Genomic DNA, 23,366 nt, shown 5'->3' with positions numbered 1-23,366 from the left:
TACGTTCCTGAAAGCGAACACTCTCGATCATTACAGTGAAGACGAAAATGTTTTTTTGATCTTGGGTGGTCTTTTGGGTGGTCTTGGGTGGGATTTTCGATTCCGTACCGAAGCGCAGAACGTTTGCTCCCAATCGGTCGAAAGCACAGTCGTACGTCGGTCGCTCAACTGCTGTTAACATCAGCGAGCGTGTTGATCCGTTTTTATAATTGTGTCATTACCGTCAAATCTGAACAAAGTAAGATAGGATGATGAACGAAGAAGCACTTAGCACAACTTTACTTGCTACTTGATTTAACCTTGATGTTATGTACCAACTGCAGCTTCATGGGTATTCAAAGTGTGAGCAAAGCAAATTTCGTGGCTGCCTTGATACTGAGGGTACCGTCGAACGTCACTTGTAGGTTAAACGACAAGGCACTCTGGCCCCCTTCTTTTAGTTTGATAAGAAAAGAAAAGCCGGTTAAACCCTCATTGCAAAAAAACGAGGCTTCGCAAAGATTCGAACCATGGACTTTCAAAACAAAACGCCAGCACACAAGCGCGCAACCGCTCGACCACGCTAGAAGACGCGGGTCCCAAGAATTTGGTACCCTAACAGAGGCTGCCAACGAATATTGTCGAGTGATTTGCTTTGGTCATGTTTGAGAGATTTGAGCCGTGGTAACGCTTGTTTCTTACGCACCCATCTTGGATCCGAGGGCAGATATGCTATTACTACAAGCGATGCAACCACAGCCCCCTTATTTGAGTCAAGATAAGCTATCGCAAAACATTGGTCTCCCCTACGCAAGCACCGGTAGCAACGAATGGAATAGCATGCGCCGCTAGCATTCTGGCGTTGATAAGGCTTGGTCATCACGCACCAATCTTGCAGCCAAGCCCCATCATGCTAATACTACAAGCGACGTAGCCAGAGCTCCCTTGTTTAACTCAAAAAAAGCTATCGCAAATACCCGATCTGCCCGATGAGAACCAAACAAGCCACAAATGAATGAGTGCTTTCGAACAGAAATAGCTTGCAATTTGTCTCAAGGCAGCCGATAACCGCAAGTTAAAAAGAAATTGATTCTCTTCTGCTGAAAGGAATGACCCCAAAGCACGAGAAGGACGTGAAATCCGATCGCCGCTGCCAGCTTTCCGCTGCTTTCTCTCGCTGCGTCGACGGATATCTGGCGAGCGTAGACATCAGCGTTGCTCGCGCGTCAGCTCGCGTCGCCACGCGAGAAAATGCCGAAAGTACGCCTTTAACTTCTACTAAATGTGCGTCAGCTCCCCAGCGCCTCAGCCCCAGCCTCGCGCACGGAGCGAAACCATCGGCCGCCACCCAAAACGAGAGAAAAAAAAAAAAATCCACGTCGCATGAAGTAGCGCACGAAGAGAAAGTGACGTCACGCTGTGACGTCGCCGTTTGAAGGGGGTGTGGTCGGCCTGGGCCCCTACGGGATATGGTTTGGGAATACGCCACCGGGCGGGTGCCCTAACAGCAGCAACATATCTCGTGAAATAAACATTTATTCCTCCTCCTGACTTCGGTTTGTTGGTGTCCTCAAATCATGCGCATAATCCCCACGCTGAGGATTGGCCGAGATGCTGCCAGTCAAGATTAGGATGTGACCCGGTTTACTACAGAGAAAAAAAAAAAGTGATGGGAGAGAGACAGAAAAAAGAAACAGAGAACTAAAAATCTTGGAATATAACAGAAGAAAGAGTCAGGAAAAAATAATGAATGAAGAAATAGCTGTCTAGGAGGGTAGTCTACCTGTCACCACAACAAAAGATTGAAAGGCGAGCACATCGCTGAGGTAAACTCCTGCAAGCGAAGCATCCAGGGAAAGAACAACTGTAGTTGGTAACGGAAAGTTAAGCAGAATAAAGGTATATTCACGGTGCGTGTGTCGCAACGAGGAAAAGATGAGGCAATTCTTTGCAGAAACGTCATGGAGGAGGAGAAGCCTGACTAGATCTGTGTAGATAAACATTTAATGGGGGAACTCTGCATCAAAAAAATTTCCTCGCACTTCCCCGAGGGGGAGAGTGTGTAAGTGCGAATGCACGGTTGTTGATTGCGCGATTACGGTGGATATTGTGATCTTGGAGTGGAGAGGAGGCGCCCAACACCCGCAGTCACTGAGCGGAGAGAGGAGGAGGAGAGTAGCGCCCGCCGTTACGGCGAGGGCTACACGAGCGCCCTCACGCGTCGGAATGCGGAGCGCCCGCTACGCGAGCGAGAGCTCTCCCGCCCGAAGTGGAGAGGAGGCGCCCAACACCCGCAGTCACTGAGCGGAGAGAGGAGGAGGAGAGTAGCGCGCGCCCATCTCCCCCCGTTGCTAGGGAAGACGAGGAGGAAGACGAGGAGCGCGCGCACCCGCAGCTGTTGCTATGCGGACAACGGCGGCGGACGATTCAGGCTCGCTTAAGGAGTGCATTCGCACTTAAAATTTGTGAATGAGGAGAGGTGAATACAATCAGAACACGAACTAAGGGCGTTCGCCGGCCACTTCATTGAAAATCATCTCTGCATGGCGAGGAACACACGCTATGCGAATCTCGCGATACTTTTGTGGAACAACTGGAAGAATTTTTTTCAGTTAAGGAGAAAAAAATCTCAAAAGATAACAACGTCCGCAAATCTACGCTGCAGTGCTTAAAGGGCAAAAACTATCGCTAACAATTCCGCCTGAAAAATTGGTGTCTAATCGGCAGCCTAACTGATAAGGACCAATGGAGGGACTGTGAATATATTCCCACCGCAGCCTCTCATCCCTCTGCGACGCATCGGTAGCAATGACGACATGAGTATGTATAGAGTAGACAAATGACCTTCACGTAAACTTAGGAATGTAAACTTTTAGGAGTGTTAATAAAGTGAGCAATTTAAAATGATAGAAAAGTGAAGGAAATCGCGCCTCAGTGTACAATACACAGTTAGCTACATACTTTGGTAACCCTACATTAAACGCGAAGCCATTATTTCGATCACAAATTGGGGATGTAGTTTGTACGCCGCGCTGCCAGAAATAAACACGCAGACAAATTCCAATACAGGGTTAATATTGCAACGATAAATCATTAGCAAGGCCTCTCTACGCATACTGAACTTATGACGGCATAGCCTACGTAGCACTCCAGAGGCCTTTTCACCTTTGGCACCAACATGCGAAATATGGGGACGCCATGTCAGTTGAGCTTCATAAATTATACCCAGATATTTCATTTCTGACCTGGGGGATAGACTGTAACAGGTGTGTTGGACATAATGATATAGGGTTATTGATGGTAAGTACTATAACGGCCCATTTTCTGATATTTAGCGAGTAATGTAACGTGCTGAACCAATAATTCACGACAACCAAATAGTCTTGGAGTCGTTGGAACAACTCGTGGGTGTCGCTATCCGATGAGAAAAAATCGATATCATTGGCATAAATGTAAGTTGATATACCCGCTAAGTTGGAATACAACTGGAATAGAACCTCGTATTCCTGTAGATGTACCCTCTTGAATTAGAGTAGAACTGGAAGAGAACTGATAACTTGAATAGAACCCTGTGTTCGTGCTTCTTTCTTCTTTTTCTTCGTCTTATGATGCAATTACTCCGACAGGATGAATAGCCCCACTCCACGCTGCAGTCATGCAGCGCTCTCCTCTGCGTGCGCCCTTTCTGCGCAGGCGCCGCCACGTGCACCTGTCAAGGCGGATCAGGCTTCAGGTTAATTCGTGTTCCACCCGACCTAAGCAAAGCGTCTGAAGGTGTACTGCATCGTTTGCGTCTCAACGTGGCTTACACCCGAAGCTTCAAGTTCAGAATAGGGTGGGAGGATTCACCACTGTGCCCCACGTGCGCTGTGCGCGAGACTACCGAGCACTTGTTGTGTATATGCCCGCGATTTTCCGCTGCGCGAGTTACAGCGGCGAGCTGCCTGTCTCGTGTTCGACGCGGAGCAAGCCTTCAGTTGTGTCACTTTCTTGGACCCTGGGACAACAACAATGACTCATATTTAGGGACGAAGACTTTTCTGCGTTTTCTGCGAGATTCAGGACTAGACAAAACTTTGTAATAATTTTTCCATTGTGCGCATGGCTACGTCTGTACGCGTTTGCGTCGTTGTGTACGCTTTGATTCCTTTTCCTTGTTAGGCGCTCTGCGTTCCTGGGCTCCATTCGCTCAATTTTTCTTGTCTTTTGCTTAACTTTATTTCGAGTTTTTTCCTTGCACTACATTGCGTGCCATTTTTATTCAACTTTTGTTTTCTCTCTATTGCTGCTTTCCCGATTTCTCACATTCACTTCACTGCATTGTAATCATCCCCATCTGGCGTAGCAAGCACTGCCGCTAGCAGAGCTGACCTCTCCAGCCCACATTAAAGAGCTCTCTCTCTCTCTCTCTCCATTCTGGCAAGGTGCCATGTTAGCGCTGAGGTTAGAGCACTTCGCTGCTGCTCTGACTACACGATTACAAATCCCACACAAACCAAATTTATTTTCTCGGCGGCCATTTTAGTACGAACGGTACCAAAATGGCGGCCATTTTAGTATCGTTCGTATTGAACATGACGAAAGCGATTATTAGGGTCATTTCTGGCGTTTGATGACACCCCTCAGGCTCATTTGATGAACCTGGCTAATCCAATATTGAGCGAACGTTTGATGAGACACCTCAGAGAGGTCGCCTTAAGGGGCGAACTCTCCACGTTGGTACCGCGACATGGGTTCCACACTGAGATCTAACCAGTAAAGGTTCGTATACTGCCAAGAAAAATTCCCATTTTTCGATGCAGAATGCCCTTTTTTCCCACAGGTTTCTCAACCAATACCTGTACGTTTGAGGCTTTGTTTGCACATGATTGATTTGCATAGATTTGTTTCTCTTTAGGGCGTTAGACAGCACCACCTGTGACAACCTTACGTTTGTTTGCCAATGCAGACGCCGTTTGGAGTTTTCGCGCGAACCAACTCACACTACCTCAGGAACTGAGCAGCATTTCAATCTTACAGGGCTGCGGCGGCCGGTTTTCTGAAGGAGGCGAAAAGCGAGAACGCGCCTGTGTTCGCCACCCGCGCGGAGACCCTAGGATCCTAGCCATATTCGCAAGGGGCACGCCCTATAGGAGGCGCGCAAAGCGATCCAAGATGGCTGTCCTAAGGAGGATCGGGGGGTTCCCTCCCTCTACGGGCCACCGCCTATGTGGGCGTTGAAAGCAGAGGGGGTATACCTCTACTTTTTTAACGTCGTTAGGTGGTGGTGACGCCAGAATTTAACAGCTGTCCTTAACTTAGATGTTACGCGCCACATTAGAACTAAAGAACAACACTTCGGCCCACAAGCGAAGGTGAAGAGATATAGCAAGAGCCGCTCACGTCGCTCGCTGCGGCGGTAAGGCTGCCAGCGCTCGATCTGTGACGCTACAGAGTTTCTGCCTGCAAATATCACTGGTTCACTAGCCACAACCACAATTATTAGAGCTCGCTTATTAGCGGTAAGGACTTATCAGAGTACGCGAGCTTTTTTTAACGCCCGCGTACTTGACAAATCCTGCCTGTATAAGGCATTTTCATAGTATACCGCTCGGTAGTACGTTGTGCCGCTCCGTGCAGAACACGCAAGTCAATGGCCTGGCCAGGATGAATAGTAATAGTTTCCCACTAGGTCTGTTTTACCACCAGCGAAGGCAACGATATAAATGTTTCCAATCAAACTACCTACGCGTGACGTTTTCTTTTTGTTTAAAACAACACCGAGCGGTGGACGCCGTGGCAGCCGTAGTCGCATTGCCCCCTACTAAAACTAATATTTTGATAAGGCACACTATTAGTAGAGCGTTGGATGCTGCTTATAAAGCAAAAAAACACATCCAAACCAGCCAAAAAAAGAAACCAGCCAAAACAATTTTGTGACTGCAGATTAGAGCTGATTAAACGCTTAATTAAACTTCAGAATGTTAACCTGCTAACCAGCTTGAGCTGTTTTCTTACTATCACATAACGTTTTCTGCATTGATAGAAGCGGCTCCCTGAAACACGGAAATGCAAGGAAGAAACACAAAGATCTTCGCGGGCCCAATCATTAATTGTAATGCTGGTTCTAAACTAGCGCGCCTGGGCAAGCCTGTTGTCTGTGAAATGTGAGGTGATGGCCAAGGTGTCCCCAATTAACAAACTACCCTCGCGGTGTCGTACGTGCAAACAGCTTTGTTAATATCAGCCGATATTACCTGAAAACGCGTCCGCACAACGCACGATGCGCAAAGCAATGAAACGGTCAACAGCGGTAGGTTTTGAAAACAGAGTATGGTTCAGCGTAACATCTCACTACTAAAACCTGTTGTGCCTGCGCTCTCAGACCCTTGATTTGCTATGTAAGAACATTAGCACGAAGAAAATAAAATTAAAGCAACGTTGTTACCGTTCCTTGCACGATTAGGGCGACGGACATCTGCGACCTGGATCGAACTTGTGATATGCATACAAACGTCGAGTAAGGGGGACGGGAACTAAAGGCTCCGCCCTGTAACAGCAGAGTTGTTGTTTAGACGAGTTGGTACATAATTGCAAGGATTTAGAAGCATTGCACGAAGACGAGGAACATCACAAAACACACCATGCGCACTGTGTTCGGTTCGTGTTTCGGTTCCTAGTTTTCGTGCAGCGCGTTTAAAAATTGCACGCGGTGTATCAAGCACGTGACCCTTTAGAACATAACATGCATCCGGTGAATGTTGTGCTTGTTATCACGTGATAACAGTGTCGAAATCCCTGTAATACTACGGGCAAACACTGCCGGCCAACGTGCGGGCGTGCGGCCGACGTTTTCGTCGCTCGCCGATCCTCCATGGAGTGATTTCTCCTATTGCCACTGCGCGGCGCCACCGTCTACGCACCTTGCGAATAGAAATTCACTGTGAAATGGGAGTGTGCCTTTTCTAAAAGGGCTTTTCGAAGTCTTCACATTTCTGTTCCTGCACACGGGTCACTCTAACCATACAGTTTCATACAATAACAACTAGAGAGGAATCTGGCGCTGCGATCTTACGCCTCAATGGGCGTGATGGGTAGTTCTGGATTCGGATTGGCGCTCGATGGCTCGTGGAGCTTTGTATGCCGCCAATCGTATACGCGCGACTTCTTGCATTCGTCTCGCTGCGCGCTCCGCCTACGCGTTCAGGGCTTACGCGCCGCCGTAAACACAGTAGAAGTCATACAGATTGCTTTCAAAATGTCGCCTTTATTTCCGAAAGGCTCATAACCCCGCCGTTCACCGCACACAAGATCACAAGCATACAATGCGGCCGCTTGAGAACAACCAGTTGTTGTTAGTCGCCTTACCTTGCTACAACCGATGCATCAAAACGCGGATCGTCTGCAATCGTAAATCTCAGCGCAAAGGCAATGCAGGCGACACGAAAAACGTACCCGTCGCTGTCGCATCCGTCCGAGCGAGGAGACGACACTGATGACACTGCTCGCCCTCTAGCGTGCTCGAAGTAAAGCAATCGTCAACGTTTTAAAATGACCGATAGATGACGCAAAAAAAAAAGTAGGGGTGGGGAAAGGCAGCTACTAAGCATCACCATCAGTGGGCACCTTACATCAAGGCGCTTCCTTCGTTTCCTTTATGGATAACGTATATTATTATAGCCAACATCACGGAGGCCGCATGTGGGCGGGCACACATTGGGAAGAAACATAGCACAACACAGCGGCATACACTTCATCATTAAAGGTATTGGCAACGTACAATACACGCAATCAGTGGCGTAAATCCAGAAAAATCACAAGGGGGGACACACATCTTGCCAAGGCGGCCATTTTGTTTTGTGCTTTATTTTCTTTTATATACAAATTACTATGGTGATTTGAATTAAAATAAGAAAAACCAGCATGCTTTCATACCTCACGTAATTGCACTGGGCTATTGCAGACGTTAAAAAAAGATCAATAAGAAATACTCAGTACAATATGAGTACTGATCACCTATGACATGTTTCCTAGCTTTCGACACTTCTAGAGGGTCCAAAAATGAGAGCGCGGTTTTTTTCACGCACTGACCAAGTTTTTCAACAACCCTGGCAACGTTATGAGGTTTATAATGTCTTGATGAACGTGTGCCAAAGCCAAATATTTTCAAGTGCTTCTTTAACATATTCTGGGTGTTTAAAGTATTTATTGGCAGCTGTATTTTCTTAAAGGGACATACAACCGATTTTTGTCGCGTATATGTTCTCTAGATCATATGAAAGCCAGTGTTTTATATAGCCCGGTAACCGCAAGCAATTTCAAAACAAATTGGCGGAAATAATTTTAATTTATTTCGGCGAACCGCAGCGGAAACAGGTTTTACCTGCTTTCAGTGATTCCGCTTGCACCTTGTGCACGTCGCCGATTGTGGAAAACGAACCTTCTTTTTATTTAGAGGGAACGGTATGGTTATTTCAGCTCATGCAGTACTTATTAGTGACAAAAACAACAGTTGTTTTAGCTTTCAACGGTAAATGAAAGATGAATCTCAAGGGGGGGACACTTGCAAGGCGTGTCCCCCCCCCCCCAGCCCGAACACAAGGGGGGTCAGGACCCCCCTGACCCCCCCATGATTTACGCCACTGCACGCAATACACAACATCACAAGGATAATACACGTATACGTATACACCACAACATGTAGTACACTTTTCACGTGTCCGCATGATCACAACCCACAACAAAACATTGCAACGGCGACATGGTATTTATAACCCTGTTCGCCGAGAATGCAAGTAGGAACAATGAGCTTGTTGCTTGTTTCGATAACCCACGGCAGTGCGTAAGCCTTAGGTGGGTTTTGTTATTTCATCAAATGAAACTCGTGCAATCGCAAACTTTTATTAATTTGAGGTTTTGTAAGAAGCAGTAAAATAGCTCAAAGAAGAAAAAACGGTTCACGAAACAGTACGGCAGGTATGTTTGGGTAATGACACTCATTGCCTCGCCTTCTCTCTTTTAGCGTAGAGCGCACCGCTGCTCTGGCAACCATTCAGTCAAGATGTTACCGAATGGGGCCTTTTGTTGTTGGTAACTGACGCGTCAATATGCTGCGGTCCGTGCTCGTTTACGAAAAAAGGGGCAGTTTACTATCATCGCTAACCTCTGTTACCCGTGGGCGTCACTATAAAACGTCCACCAATGCAGTAGTAACGTTGAACAGGGCGCAGGCGAGTCGCACACAGCAAGCAGGCAGCGGTGTCAACAGAATGTGCTTCCAACACACGGCTGGCGAGCCGTGCGTTAGCGTGGCGAGCAGATGGTAATAATAAAAAAAAAGACGGCGAGAAAACATGCAAGCAGCACACCACAGGGGCGGTGTTGCTCGTAGTCGTCGTATGCGCCCGATCGGCGAAAGCCACAGTGCAACGATGAACGGTTTCGTTTTCGGCGTCGGCGCAGAAAGCAGATTGCAGACGACAGGGGAGAATATTTCCTCCCCCGTTTCGGTGTTTCGTACAGGTCGTACAGAGGGCGCTAAGTGTAACGAGCTAAAGGGAGAATCTCGCTGGTCCGAGGGGAGAAAATCCTCAATTTACTCCCTGTTTCTACCCTTTTTTCTTAGAGTGTAGAACAGCAGCACCGGCGGCTGATAGCAACGCAGCTTGATGAATGTCACTAATTCAGGCAAGAATAACTTCTCCAAAGGTAATCGGTTTCTTTTTTCTTATGAGCACAAAACTTCTCTTACTATTACAAACCACCAGCGCCGAAACTTTTACAAGTAGTTTTTAAAGAAGTCCGCGTCCTGCTGTAGTTGGCGGAAAATTGCAAACCTGCTCCACAAACCTCCTCGACTCCGTGTCTGCTTTTTATTTAAACGCACCGTTTTATTTCGTAGAAAACCGGTTTTTCATTACTAACTTTCTTGTTCGCCATGTAATTTGTAAACAGAGAACCGGGCAATAAAAGCTTTTTTGTCAAAAAACACAATTTGCGCAGCCATAAGCCCGTTTTGATCCTACGCAATCCGGTTCCAGAACTACCGATCATTCCCATTGAAGCGTAAGCGCCGCTGCCATGTTCGCGTTGACACTAGCGCCAGTTTCCCCTCTAGTTATTTGTATGAAACTCTATGACTCTAACTAAACCCTAGAAGAGACTGAAAGTTCTCCAACACACTGTACTTTTTTTTAGAACGCCACAGTCTTTTTATGCTACCTTAAAGACATCATGGGCAGGAGAGGAGCTATAATGATGATGATGATGGTTGGGGTTTTTTGGCGCAAGGCCAGCTGGGGCAAAGAGCGCCAAACAAAAGTATGTAAAAGAAAATAGTGGCTACTAAAGCCAGAATAACAGTAAAATCAATCAACGGCAATGGTGATGGCTGGTGTATAGGGCCAGTTTTGATTACGCATGATAGGAAATGAGGTTTAAAAAGTTAACATCAGACAAATATTTAAAAACGCGTTGCACAGAGACCATGGCATTGTCACCCAAAAACAAGGAAGGGTGTAGCGGAATGTGTTGTCTGTATAGTTCCTTGAAGTGTCTGTGTCTTGTTGTGTTGAGTGCTTTGCATGTGACTAGGATGTGGATACAGATAGGCCCTCCCCACACCTGCTACACCCAGGTCTTGGAGAGCTAGTGAGCAGGTGTGAGTGTGTTACATGTGTGTGGCCTATCCGCAACCTAGCTAAGCTAACTTCAATGTGTCTGTTGTGTGAGTCAGTAGCGTATGGTCCCAAGTGTGGTTTTATTACGTGTAACTGGTTATCTGTCTGTTCACTCCAGTGTGTTTGCCATGTGTTGTGAAGTTGGTGTCTGATGTGTGGCTTCATATCTGTGTACGGCAGTGTTGCTATGCCCACTGAATTCAAGAGTGTAGCAGCAGTGGCCATTTCATCTGCGGTTTCATTCCCGGCTATTCCACAATGGCCAGGAACCCAACATATTGTTATTTCAAGACTTGATGCGTATGCCGCCATAAGGACCTTAAAAACAAGATTGATTACATAATTTTTTGAGCGTTTTCTGGACAAAAGTGCACGTACAACACTACGAGAATCTGTAAACACTATGGACTTTGGAATTTGATGTAGGACAATGTGATCTAAAATAAGTAAAACGCCGTGTGCTTCAGCTGTAAAAATGCTGTTGTGGGAGTTCATTCTTTTTGCCACGTTAAAGTTCGGTCCGTGCGCAGCACAAGACACAGCATCAGCTGTCTTTTATGCGTCGGAGTAAAACTCTGCACACTGGTACTTATCCTGCAGAAAGAGGAAATGCTGCATAATAGCTGCACTTGGTACCCTGTTTTTGTCAAACTGCACAAAGGACAGGTCACAGGAAACATCCCTGGCTTGCCATGGTGCAATAAAATCAATGATGGATGTCATGTGGATGTATGAAAATGACACTGCTAGCTCAGAAGCTTCTGCTCTCACTCTGAGAGGGAACGGCATGGGAATAGATGGACGGTTTAAAAAGAGCTGCTGTGAGGATGCATCATTAATGGTCGAGTTAAGAGGATGATTTGTCAGAGACATGATTTTAGAGGCATACAACAAGTCAGTGTATATCCTCTGGTGATACAGGGACCATTTGTGGCACTCTGCATAGAGGCTTTCAACAGGGCTGGTGCGAAAGGCGCCACAAGCAAGGCGAAGCCCCAAATGCAGAACTGGGTCAAGCATTTTAAGTGCCGTTTTCGTTGCAGACCCATATACGACGCTGCCGTAGTCCAAGCGAGATCCTACCAGTGCAGTATAAAGACGCAGGAGTAGCTGCTTGTCTTCACCGCACGATTGGTGAGAAACGACTTTAAGGATATTCATAGTTTTTAGGCATTTTTGCTTAAGCATTTTCAGATGTGGAAGAAATGTTAGTTTGTTGTCGAATATTAGGCCTAAAAACTTGTGCTCCTTTTTTACAGGAATCGACACGCCGTTTAGAGTAATGTCAGGGTCCACATGGATCCCGCGAACACGGGTGAACACAACGCAAGCACTTTTTACGGGGTTCAGTTTAAAACCGTTTGTGTCCGCCCAGCCAGCAAGTTTGTTCACGCCGAGCTGGACTTGACGTTCACAGATTGACATATTACATGATTTAAAAGATATTTGGACATCATCTACATAAACTGAACAAGAAATGGTCCGCGGCAATGCCTTACGGAGTGAGTTCATCTTCACTATGAAGAGTGTGCAGCTCAAACACCTCCTTGAGGCACGCCATTCTCCTGAACATGTACATTAGAAAGTGCACTACCAATTCTTACACGGAAAGTTCGTTCAGACATGTAGATAGAAAGAATGCTAAGCATGTTGCCCGAAATACCGAATGACTTCAAGTCACTCAAGATGCCGTATCGCCATGCCGTGTCGTAGGCCTTTTCCATATCAAAGAAGACTGTAATGCAGAACTGTTTGTGAATGAAGGCATCTTTTATGTAGGATTCCAACGCAACAAGCTGATCATTGGTGGAGCGCCCCGCTCTAAAGCCTGCCTGGCAGCCCTCGAGAAGACCGTTGTACTCAAGGAAGTACACGAGCCTGCGATTGATCATCCTCTCGAAGAGCTTGCACAGGCAGCTCGTCAGGGCTATAGGACGGTAACTTGAGGGGGACGACGGGTCCTTTCCCTTCTTCAAAAAAGCCACTACTATGGCCTCCCTCTAGGACTTTGGAATGTGCCCCTAAAGCCATATTGCATTATATAGATGTAGACGTGCTTCAAGTGTGTTTGCATGTAGGTGTTGTATCATTGTATATATGATGTTGTGTGGGTCTGGAGCTGAGGATTTACACGTGCTCAAAGCAGCCGTCAGCTCATGCAGTGAAAACTGAGTTATAAGAAGATGTTGACCTATTGTTAACTAGTATAGGCTTCTTTTCGGACGTTTGTGTTTCATGAAAGTATTTGTGTAGTGTGCTGAACTGGACACGTGTTGGAAGTGTTGTGCGAGTGTGTCAGCCTGGTCTTCGAGTGTGTCCTGTTGAGACCGGGCGGGGGCACCCGATCCGAGCTCCGTGGCCTCAGACATACGAGTGGTAGCGTGTATGATGCGAGCGGCCAGCCGCTGTTGCAGCCGTGAAGAAGTCCAGAAGCCGTAGGCTAACGTAACTGTTTACTTCATAGCGAGAGGTGAGCCGAAGCCAAAGAACAATGCCCCGACGGGCGAGGTTACAATACAGGACTCGAGCAGAGCGACAGCATGGATTCGCTGCTCTAACAGGAATGAATTACAGCGCTTGCGGGGGTCTATTTATACCCAAAAGCGGTAATGGTCAAAACGCCAACAAGCTGGAACATGCCACGAACGTCACCGACACACACAACGCTCTTTCCAGAGTTCGTAGCCTCGGCGCACGTTGAGTCCGAGAGGGGGAGAGAGGAGGACTCCGCTGAGTTCGCGGAGCCTCTGTGTCCTTGAAGAGCGTGGAGACGAGCCTCGCCGGCAGCCGCCGAATTTTCGAAATTCGCCGAAAGCGAAGCGTCTGAGCCGGGCTTGTCGAAACTTGTCACCGACATGGTGGCTCCTGTTTTCGAAGGCGCACGCAGTGGCTTCGCCGCACAGCCGAGGAGTGATGCGGGAAAGTACGGCGGCGTTGGCCGATTCGTAACAGCTTCTCCGCCGGGGGTCCGAGATCCTGATGGATAAGGGTCTTCAACCGTTGTCCGGAGGGATGCTGTCGAAGTGAAGTGCCCGGCAGACGCTCGACTCCAGGCCTGGGCTGTACGACACCGTTCTGGAGCCTCACCGGGCCGGTCACGGGATGAGTAGTGGCTCCCCAAGAACATCTCTGGCTTGGTCAGGCAAGCAACAGAACAACACAGGAAGACACAACCGCATCGCCGGCAAGTGCGAAGACAAATCCACACTGAAGATCTACCAGGCTTTTAGTTGCGAAAAAATACGCTAATAATTAACTACACTAGTTATATTTTAGCCCAGCAGTACTTTAGACAAGTGCACAAACTTGAAAGGTGACATTTCGCGAGATTGAAAATGTCTCACAAAAAAAAAACGTATTCGTAAAGGGCGAAACCTGCGTCAGGAAAAACAATGAACTTGAGAAAGTCAGGCGTCTAATGGCCACTTCACGCGCAGAGAGCTGCGATTTGAGCTCTCGTCAATTCCCTGAGCTTTTCCCCTTCTGTACAGCACTTTAGATGCAACCGTTCCCTCAACGGTGCTGCGACCGCGTGAAATGACACCGGTCGTCTTGTTCGACACAGGTCGAGCGCGCGGAGGAGCGAGCGGGATTTTCCACCGTAGGCGCGCACTGCCTCTAGGCGGCGTTCTCTTGGCGCAATGCGAGCTCACGGCTTTACCCCTTGGCGTGCCCGCACTGAAACACGTGCCGCAAGTACGCGCAGAAGTTTTCCCTCTCTTCTCGTTGCTCACCTTTTCGCGAACGCGTTCGGCAAGCGAACGCCGGAACGCGTTTGCGTTCTCTCCTCTAGGCTGGTCGGTTCCCGACTTCCGCTCAGCCACAGGCGACAGCGGAACCTCAACTGGCTCAGCCGATGTTGGCCTATCGTCGGGAGCATCAGCTGGGAGTGAAACAGGCACGACGAGCGCTTTAGACACCTCGTAGTTCCCAACAGTCACTACCTCGTCGTCCCTCGCGCTTTCAGCGACAGCCTCGGCACGCGAACACCGAAGCGTGTTCCCGTTCTCCTTCCTCACTGCCAGAACTACACTACAACCACGCTGCCCTGTCTCAAAAGACGGCTCAGCCGCCCCAGACACCTGAATCTCTACGAGCTCGGCTGGCCGTTGCTCGAGGTCAGCTACCTGAGCTGGTGGCAGGATGAATCGGCTTGCCCAGTGGCGAGATCGTCATGACTCCCAACTGAACCCTGCAAACCATTGGCTGCCTCGACTGCAGGCTTTCCCACCACGTCGCTCGTTTCTGCACTACCGTCCGAAGGAACAACCTCCGTTTCAGCGGACTCGTGCGGCATTTCGGTAACCTCATCGTTTACGCATTCCTGCGAAACGTCGCTATCTCGCGAAATGTTCACGTTCAAGTCGGTAGCCATTCCCAAGGCCTCCCGCGAATTTGAACCGTCCAAACACTCCGCCGAGATCTCCAGAACAATCGCCGACACAGTGGACACGCACTGCCCTCTGCCGCCTCTGCCGACAGTCTGAGCTAATGCGCCGTCGTTAACTCTCTCAGCAACCTTGCCGCGCTGCTGGGCCGCAACCGTCGCCTCCGACTCGCGCTACCAGGCCTCTCAAGCTTGGACGTTCCCTGGTTTCCCTATAGGCGGCGTAAAAATCGACGCCCCACGTGACCAACCTACACCGCTGTTTTCGACCATCAAGTCCACCAGACAGCGCAACCGAAAGGTTACTTTTGGTATAGAATACAAAACATTCATTCCGTGACTCAAAGAGCCAACGAAGTTCGCTTACAATGTGTTATTTAAAAATATTTTTAACAAGTTCCGCATCAAACATTCGTTGAGCAAAAATGTACGCAACTTTTTACGAACGGCCGACTGGTGCACCATCTCGTTTCTGAATTCGCAACCACAAAGCCGCCAATTCAAATTGAAACCGCTGCAACGGCCCACCGTTTCTATGTGCGCGGGGCACTGGTTTCGTGACTGTTATTGCTGTTAGGTGCTTTTGCGTCCATCAATTGTTGAGAGGACTGGCAAGACACGGGAATTGAGTGCTTGTGGAGTGACAAATGTGGGAAATTCCGCATCGGAAGACAGCTGTCGAGGTCAGAATATTTGATTCTTCCAACAGAAGGTGATGTGCTTTTGCGTCCATCAGTTGTTGAGAGGACTGGCAAAACACGGGAATTGAGTGCTTGTGGAGTGACAAATGTGGGAAATTCCGCATCGGAAGACAGCTGTCGAGGCCAGAATATTTGATTCTTCCAACAGAAGGTCAGTGTTATGCACTCCGCTAGAAAGACGGTGCAAACGAAACCGCTGTCGCCGTCAATACCTCATTTGTGCCCTTCGTTCGAAATCTTAGCGCAAGTGAACGAGCTGTTATGGCAAAAAAAAATGTTGTCACCAAAGCGACGTACAATTGCAGCGATCGAAATGAAATGATGTCCTGGCCTCTGTAAACTTGCGAATGTCAATAAACGATTTGTTCTCACTTGCTGCTCACTGTGGTCTGTGCCAGTCGAGGCCATCTGGCCACCTGGCGTAACATCACTTCACTAGCGCGGCGCAAGTAAAAAACACGCGGCCGGCGTGCCAGCCAGGAACCAGCAGGAGCAGCCACGACCGGACTCGACGCTCCTTTCGCGCGCGGGAGGAGAGTCGAGTCCGGCCGTGGAGCAGCGAGCCGGCGGCCGCCGTGCGAGGGCAGCCATGTTATTAAGGAGCTCAAGCGGCCTATGCAAAAAGCATCCGCCATGTTTACAAAGCCGTGTTTACAGCGCCATCAAGCGGGCGTACTGGGTAGTTCACGACGCCGCCACTACGCTTTTTCTGGCACTACAGGCAAAGCTAGACCTTTGCTTCTCTAAAATCCTCGCTGTTCTGTGGCGCTACCGAGCGTCTGCTACTGGCAGCGCTGGCACGGTGCTTTCCTCGACAACGAGGTCTTTTTCGGGCAACAATTATAACTCGGGCTTCACTTCTTCCTGCTAGAGTTGAATTTCATGCTCTAGGTGCTCGTTCTCCCGTTGGAGTCTCTCTCTTTCGAGCTTCTTTCTTTCGCTTCAGATTCGCTCGATATCGAGGGCGTACCATCCCATCTTTTCCTCGTGTTCTCGTTCTTTTTCCTCGCGTTCCTGCTGTCGTTTCTGCCTCTCGAGCTCCTGTACTCGCTTTCTTTCCTCGCGTTCCTGCTCTCGTTTCTGCTTCTCGAACTCCTCACGGTGGCCTGACGTTTCGCGGTTTCCCTACCATTGATCAGCTCAATGCATTCCGACAGCTCCTCACCGTCAGCCCCGACAGCGACTATAGCCTGTATCAGCTCTGGCTTTCTCAGCGCGTCCGTAACACCCAAGCGCAACTCTTTTGCAAGCTCCAACAACTGCGGTTTTTTCAACGCCTTCAAATTCATGTCCGGTGTAGAGTTCTGCTTTCCCACTGCTCCAAAAATGTTTTGCGCGAATAACCCACGCGACAAAAACACACGCCCTACCAGCTATCCTCAGAAGCTTGGTAAAACTCTGTGAAGAAAAGTCCCGCACTCACCCTTGACCGCCGTGAATTCTGCGAAGTCCGAAGCCGCCTTGACGTCCGTGGTGTTGGGTCTCGCACCGCTGGCTTCAGGTGTTACGAAGTTGCCATCCGACCGCTGCCAACTAGTTGTTGCGACCGGGAAGGCCGACTGCAGCCGGGAACACGTCCACAGCTGATAGGCCAACGTAACTTTTACTTCATAGCGAGAGGTGAGCCGAAGCCAAAGAACAATGCCCCGACGGGCGAGGTTACAATACAGGACTCGAGCAGAGCGACAGCATGGATTCGCTGCTCTAACAGGAATTAATTACAGCGCTTGCGGGGGTCCATTTATACCCAAAAGCGGTAACGGTCAAAACTCCAACAAGCTGGAACACGCCACGAACGTCACCGACACACACAACGCTCTTTACAGAGTTCGTAGCCTCGGCGCACGTTGAGTCCGAGAGAGGGGAGAGTGGAGGACTCCGCTGAATTCGCGGGGCCTCTGTGTCCTTGAAGAGCGTGGAGACGAGCCTCGCCGGCAGCCACCGAAGTTTCGAAATGCGCCGAAAGCGAAGCGTCTGAGCCGGGCTTGTCGAAACTTGTCACCGACATGGTGGCGCCTGTTTTCGAACGCGCACGCAGTTGCTTCGCCGCACACCCGAGGAGTGATGCGGGAAAGTACGGCGGTGCTGGCCGATTCGTAACAGTCCCCTGTTGTGCTGACCAGAGGCAAGCTGTGTGTTTGTTGTCCTTTGAGTTTGCGTATTCTCGTCCATACTTTCCGTGTGTCTGTGTAGGCGTTTATTGATGTTATGAAGGAACGCCAACTCTCTCGTTTTGACTCACGGCGCACACGTTTTCCTAACGCCTTGGCCCGTTTGAACAAAATGAGGTTACCCGACGTGGGGTACCGACGAAGGACACCCCACGCCTTGCTCTGGGCCTCTCGCGCCCGCCTACAGTCCGCATTCCACCACGGCCTCCGCTGGTTGCGCGAGGCACCAGAGGCGTGGGGAATGGACTTTTCGGCGGCGTCGAGGATGTGCGCCGTGAGCAGTTGGGTAGCTTCTTCAACGTGCAGGTGTCCTATGGATGTGTGGTGTAGTTTGGATGTCTCTGTAAATGTGTTCCAGTTAGCTCTTGCTTGATTAAACCTTTTATGGGAAGATGGACTTCTCGGGCCTGTACCTATATACGCTAATGAAGTGGGGAAATGGTCACTACCATATGGGTCCGTGCCCACACCCCACTCAAGACATGGAAAGAGAATTACAGAACCAATAGCCAGGTCAAGATGTGAGTATATGTTGTGACCTATGTTATGGTATGTAGGCTGTTTATTGTTGAAAAGGCATGCTCCTGAAAATGTAAGGAATTTCTCCATCAGGCGACCTCGTGCATCCGTTCTGGAGGAGCCCCAACGAGAGTTGTGTGCATTGAGGTCGCCTGTTAGAATGTACGGTTCGGGCAGCTGGTCGACCAGCGCCTCGGAGTCAGAGCTCGAAAGTGCATGATCAGGACGAATGTAAATGGCGCATACCGTTATCAACCTATTAAAAATTATTGTGCGGATGGCTACAGCCTCAAGGACGGTATTCACGATGACAGGGCGGCATGCTAAGGATTTTCGGGTGATTATGGCCACACCGCCAGAAGAGTGTGTGCAGCCATCCCTGTCCTTTCTGTATACTAGGTCAAGAAATTTGTGTGTTTGGAATTCAGACGTGTTTTCTGGACACACATTACACGTGGCTGATTGGCATGCAGAATCTCATACACGTCGTCAAGATTACTCAGAAGGCCTCTGCAGTTCCATTGAACTATGTTTTCTCTTCCCATTATTTAGAGTGAGAGCTACTGGAGTATGTATGTTTATGTGTCGTCTTTCGGGGCTGTGATTCTTGGAAAGAGCATGAATTGAAAGAATTGAAAGAAAAGAGCATGAATTGAGCTGGAAAGAGCATGAATTGTGTGGCTCACTTTAAAAACTCTATCCGGCCTCCCGCCTGGGCCTCGCTCCAGACGTTGTAGACGCCGCCCATACGGTACGTGCCCACACCGACCACCGCGAACACGACCAGGAACATGAGTATCGACTGGAACAGGTCTGTCCACAGGACAGCCTTCATGCCTCCCTGAAAAGCAAGGCGAGCAATCAGGTTGTGAGTGGAAAAAGAAATAATTCTTAAACTTCATCCGAAATGAAGCCCTCGCAAGCCTGCATATGGAACCAGGCATCCGAACCTAATAGCCCGTCAGCCTGTTGCGCGCCTCATACGATGTACGAAATAAACAGAGCATGGAAATTAAATTAGACCTTCCTTTTTCCACAAGGGTAGCCCGTGATAAGGCCAACCCAACATTTTTCCGCTGTCCAAAGAATAAATGGGTGAATAAAGCCTGAATTTATTCCATTCGTTTCGTTCACATTTTTCGTAACATCGTGAATTGCGATCCACGAAGCTAAACATAGTAGGAGCCATCGTGAAAGCGACCACTTAATCCCATACAAATGCATATTTTGCTCCTTCAATAAACGTAAAAACTGCAGGCCTATTATTAAGGTACAAATCTTGGTCTTCCCAGCTTGCACCTTTACGAATGGGGGTGAGGAAAAATCCGGAAATCCGCACTTAAAAGCAATGCGTCCACAGCCTTCTCACGCCGATCTACATCGATAATCTTTCAGCGAACACCACCCTGCAGATATATCTCTTACATATTGCTCTATTTAAACAAAGATCGACCACTCTGAATTTATTTTTTGTCATAAAAAATTAAAACCGAATGATATCAGTCTGTTGAGGATACGTGCAGCCTTCAGCAGGCACTATAGTAATACTAGTAGCCACGAACTATCAATAATAGCTAGACATCACACTAAGTTCAGAAGCAACTTTGGTTTTGCTCTTAAAGTTTTTTTCGCTCTACTGTAGTAAGTGAACATTTCGGAGCCCCATACGCTCTGAGGACCGAAGGAACAAAATATGCCGAAGAATGCCTTGTGCACTTAAATGCGCAGGGACCTTTTCTTCCAACAAGGCAGCAGCTTTATTAATTATTATCAGACGCGTAACGTTAGAACATGCCTGGAAAGATTGATGCGACAAGCAACAAATTTCTTTTATGGGTTGCATGTTCCCTAAGCTTTTATAAATAAAAATGATTATAATTAGGTGATACGCAGACGACCCCACCTAGGCACGACGAAAGGAAATACTCACAATGGTGCAATAAAACGTGGCGACTAAGCCCACCGAGATAGTGGAGAGCCACTTCGATATGCCGGTTACGGCAGTCAGGGCCACGGCTGGCGCGTACAGCATTACTGCCGTATACAGCACCTGCAGTGATGAAAGGGGGTTGTCAGATCGGAGCAGGAGAAAAAAAATGTGATTGATCCTTCTTTCATAGGAATCGGTAAAACGCGAAAGAAGTGAAATGTGCCTTCACGGGAGCATTTGATTGTTTATTGTGCATCGATATGAACTTGCACATCGCTATTTATATTTCGGCGGTATGGCGCCGTTAGACGCATCAACATTAGAAACTGGATTACACGCGACGGAGCACTGCGTAAATCCGATTGAAACCAGGCGCTCGCAAACCGTGCGAACGAAACCGAACGGGTTTCGCTGCACTATCGAGGCGCCAACTATCGGCGCTCATTAGCGTCATGACGCACTACTTCGCTTCGCCTCTCCTAGACGGCAGCACAATCTGAATGGACAAATTAGAGGGAAGGACATAAGGCGCGTTCGTACAGCTGCCCGGGTATGACCTCATGGCTGTCAGTAGAGCGTTTCACACCTCCCCTTGCGGCCAGAGTGAACGTGGGCTCGATACCTAGCGCCGCCGCATCAATGGAACTTTTTCTGGTGATGTTATTTCCGTGACGGATATGGCATCGGTGAGGTTTGTGTACCCCGGGTTTTAACACGTTTAACACTTTAGCTTGTGTACCCCGGGTTTAACACTTTCGTGTTAAAATTCTGGTTCGGTTATCTTAGGCATTTTTGAAGCATTTATCAAAACATATTAATATGCCGCCCAGAGGTGAACAGATTGCTCATGCCATCTAAGGAAGTTACTACCAAATCCTATAATGCATATATTGTGCCAACAGAAACAAAAACAAATGACTCTAAGGAGACCCTTTGGAACACGACGCTGGGACACGTGGTTCATACCTCCTTTAAAACTATCGCAAACATACATTGGTGTTGTGGTAATAAGACACACTCTAATTCCCATATATCTGGTTCGGATAAACTGTATCCTTTTTATTACAATGGCAGAAGCAGAGCGGTAAGTTGGGCAGGTTAGTACTAGGATAACTGAGGCATGTTTCCTAGTGAAGAAAAGATACGAACATAACAGAAAAATGCGGATGGGCCAGACGCCAGCGTCTGTCCCTTCCGCATTCTTCTGCTTTGTTCGCGTCTTCTTTGAGCTAAGAAAGGTACTTCATAATCCCAAAAGTGTGATTACTGGGACACAAAATTGACCCAACCAATCACTCCTAAAACGCCACTCTTATTTCAGTAAAAAGTGGGCCTGCTAACCAATTTCGACTTCCTCCTTTTGATGCAGAATGCTTAACTTCATTGATTTGGTAAATGCATTGCCCCGAACATTACAAATTTTGCGCCTCTGTTGCTGCATTCAAAATAACGCACATTTTTAGAGTAGAAAAGCTTGAAATTAACGTTGTTGTTGTGTACCCTCTTGCGAGCATTTTTTGCCTTTATGTTACCAAAATCCAATATTGTTAGGGCACCCAACGCGCTATAACCACCTCTTCTCGCCCATATAAAAACCATTTACAGTATTGTGGGGGTGTGTCCAATCCAGCGCGAGTTGGACGTCACTACCGTTAAATTTACCGTACGCTAATCCCGGAATGAGTGAGGCTTGTATACATGCATAAGCGTCGGACGGGCAAATAACAGCGCTTCAAAACATCCTGCAATGCAGCAAGATTTCTCGAAGAAGCCGTGTAGTCTGAAAGGCCACAAATCGCATCTCCGAGACCAATTACGCAACAAGAAACAAAAGCGCTATCTATAGCTGCCCATGGCAGAACTCGAATAACCAAAACAGGTACATCCGGTGAAGGCCTGCTGAAACCACTGACGCTAGAGCGATTTGAAGTGAGTAAAGTGCCGTTTGTCGTAATATTGTTTGTCCATGTGTTGTGTATCAACGTGCAGTTGGGGGATCAAGGTGCAATTGGGGACTGCGACGACCTTACCCTAGGCACCAGTAGAGGGTGGCGGCAGGGGGTGGGGGTTAGGGGGAGGTTCTCTCCAGAGCGACGTCGTGAGCCGCCTGGTTGCCTGAAGAAGATGGTTCGTGGCACAGTACACAGTCAGAAAATTCAAAATGTGGGGGTTTATCGTGCTGCAGCTACACTTGGGCTATGAGGCACGCAGTAGTGGAGGGCTCCTGATTCATTTTATCCACATGGGGATCTTTCACGTGCGCCGAAATCTCGCACACACGGCCGTTTTTGCTTTTCGCCTCCACCAGAGAAGCAGCCACAGCGGCCGTGATCAAACCCGCGTCCTTGCGCTCAGCAGCAGGACACCTGAGCCACTGAGCCACCTCGGTGGGTCAGATACAGAGTCGATGAGTATGTCGGGGTAGGTTTGTACAGTTCTTGTGCGCGAGTCGTATTTGATAGAGTATTTTATGAACAACAGGACGTGTCGAATTTTGAGAGCGTAAAGCCGCGAAGACTTGGCAGGAGTTCATGAAGATGCGTATATGAAAGCGGGAGACGTGGGTCAGATCGGTATGGACGCTGATTTGCGTGTGGGCAGTCGGCGGAGCTTAGTTAACTGAAGAAAAACGCGAGACGTGGGTCTCGTGGTCGGACCCTGGATTTTCAGAGTGCAATGCACGGTGGGCGTTTCGCTGAACTATAGCTAGCTTCGGCCTGGGAGGGTCCCATCCCTTGAGTTGTCGTTAGGTCAGGCCCCGTCACTGACCGGGGTGCTGCGCGGCGGAAGCTTGGTTGCTAATGACATTTATTTTATTACTTTCTTGTACAGTTTAGTTCAGTTGTATAAGTATTCTGGATATATATTGCTTATAAATATACTGTTTGAAAACCAACTACATGATTGCCACCGCAGATCACAGAAGTACTTCTACTCACAATAACGAGTAGAAAATCTAGCGCAAACCACCATCCAAGCTTTACTATCATTGTCGAGACTTTAGATGTGTCGTTGCCGTGC

General features: G+C 48.4%; 1 protein-coding gene across 3 annotated transcripts in view; it reads right to left on the bottom strand.

Annotated features, from left to right (window-relative positions):
- Positions 1-23,366, bottom strand: part of LOC144169746 (putative sodium-dependent multivitamin transporter) — an 88,945-nt gene that overhangs the window by 32,235 nt on the left and 33,344 nt on the right. For all 3 annotated transcript variants that reach the window (XM_077699070.1, XM_077699072.1, XM_077699071.1), the window contains 2 exons: positions 20,346-20,465; positions 19,102-19,256 (listed from right to left, as the gene is read on the bottom strand). In XM_077699070.1, coding sequence (XP_077555196.1) covers positions 19,102-19,256; positions 20,346-20,465 — 275 coding nt within the window. The remainder of the gene's footprint in view (positions 1-19,101; positions 19,257-20,345; positions 20,466-23,366) is intronic.

Source organism: Haemaphysalis longicornis, unplaced genomic scaffold, assembly GCF_048455015.1.
Source record: "Haemaphysalis longicornis isolate Haplotype H1 unplaced genomic scaffold, Haemaphysalis longicornis Haplotype H1 scaffold_2, whole genome shotgun sequence".
In the NCBI taxonomy this organism is placed as follows: Eukaryota; Metazoa; Arthropoda; class Arachnida; order Ixodida; family Ixodidae; genus Haemaphysalis; species Haemaphysalis longicornis.
Note: the sequence above shows the minus strand (reverse complement) of the source record. Positions and strands in the feature narration are given on the sequence as shown.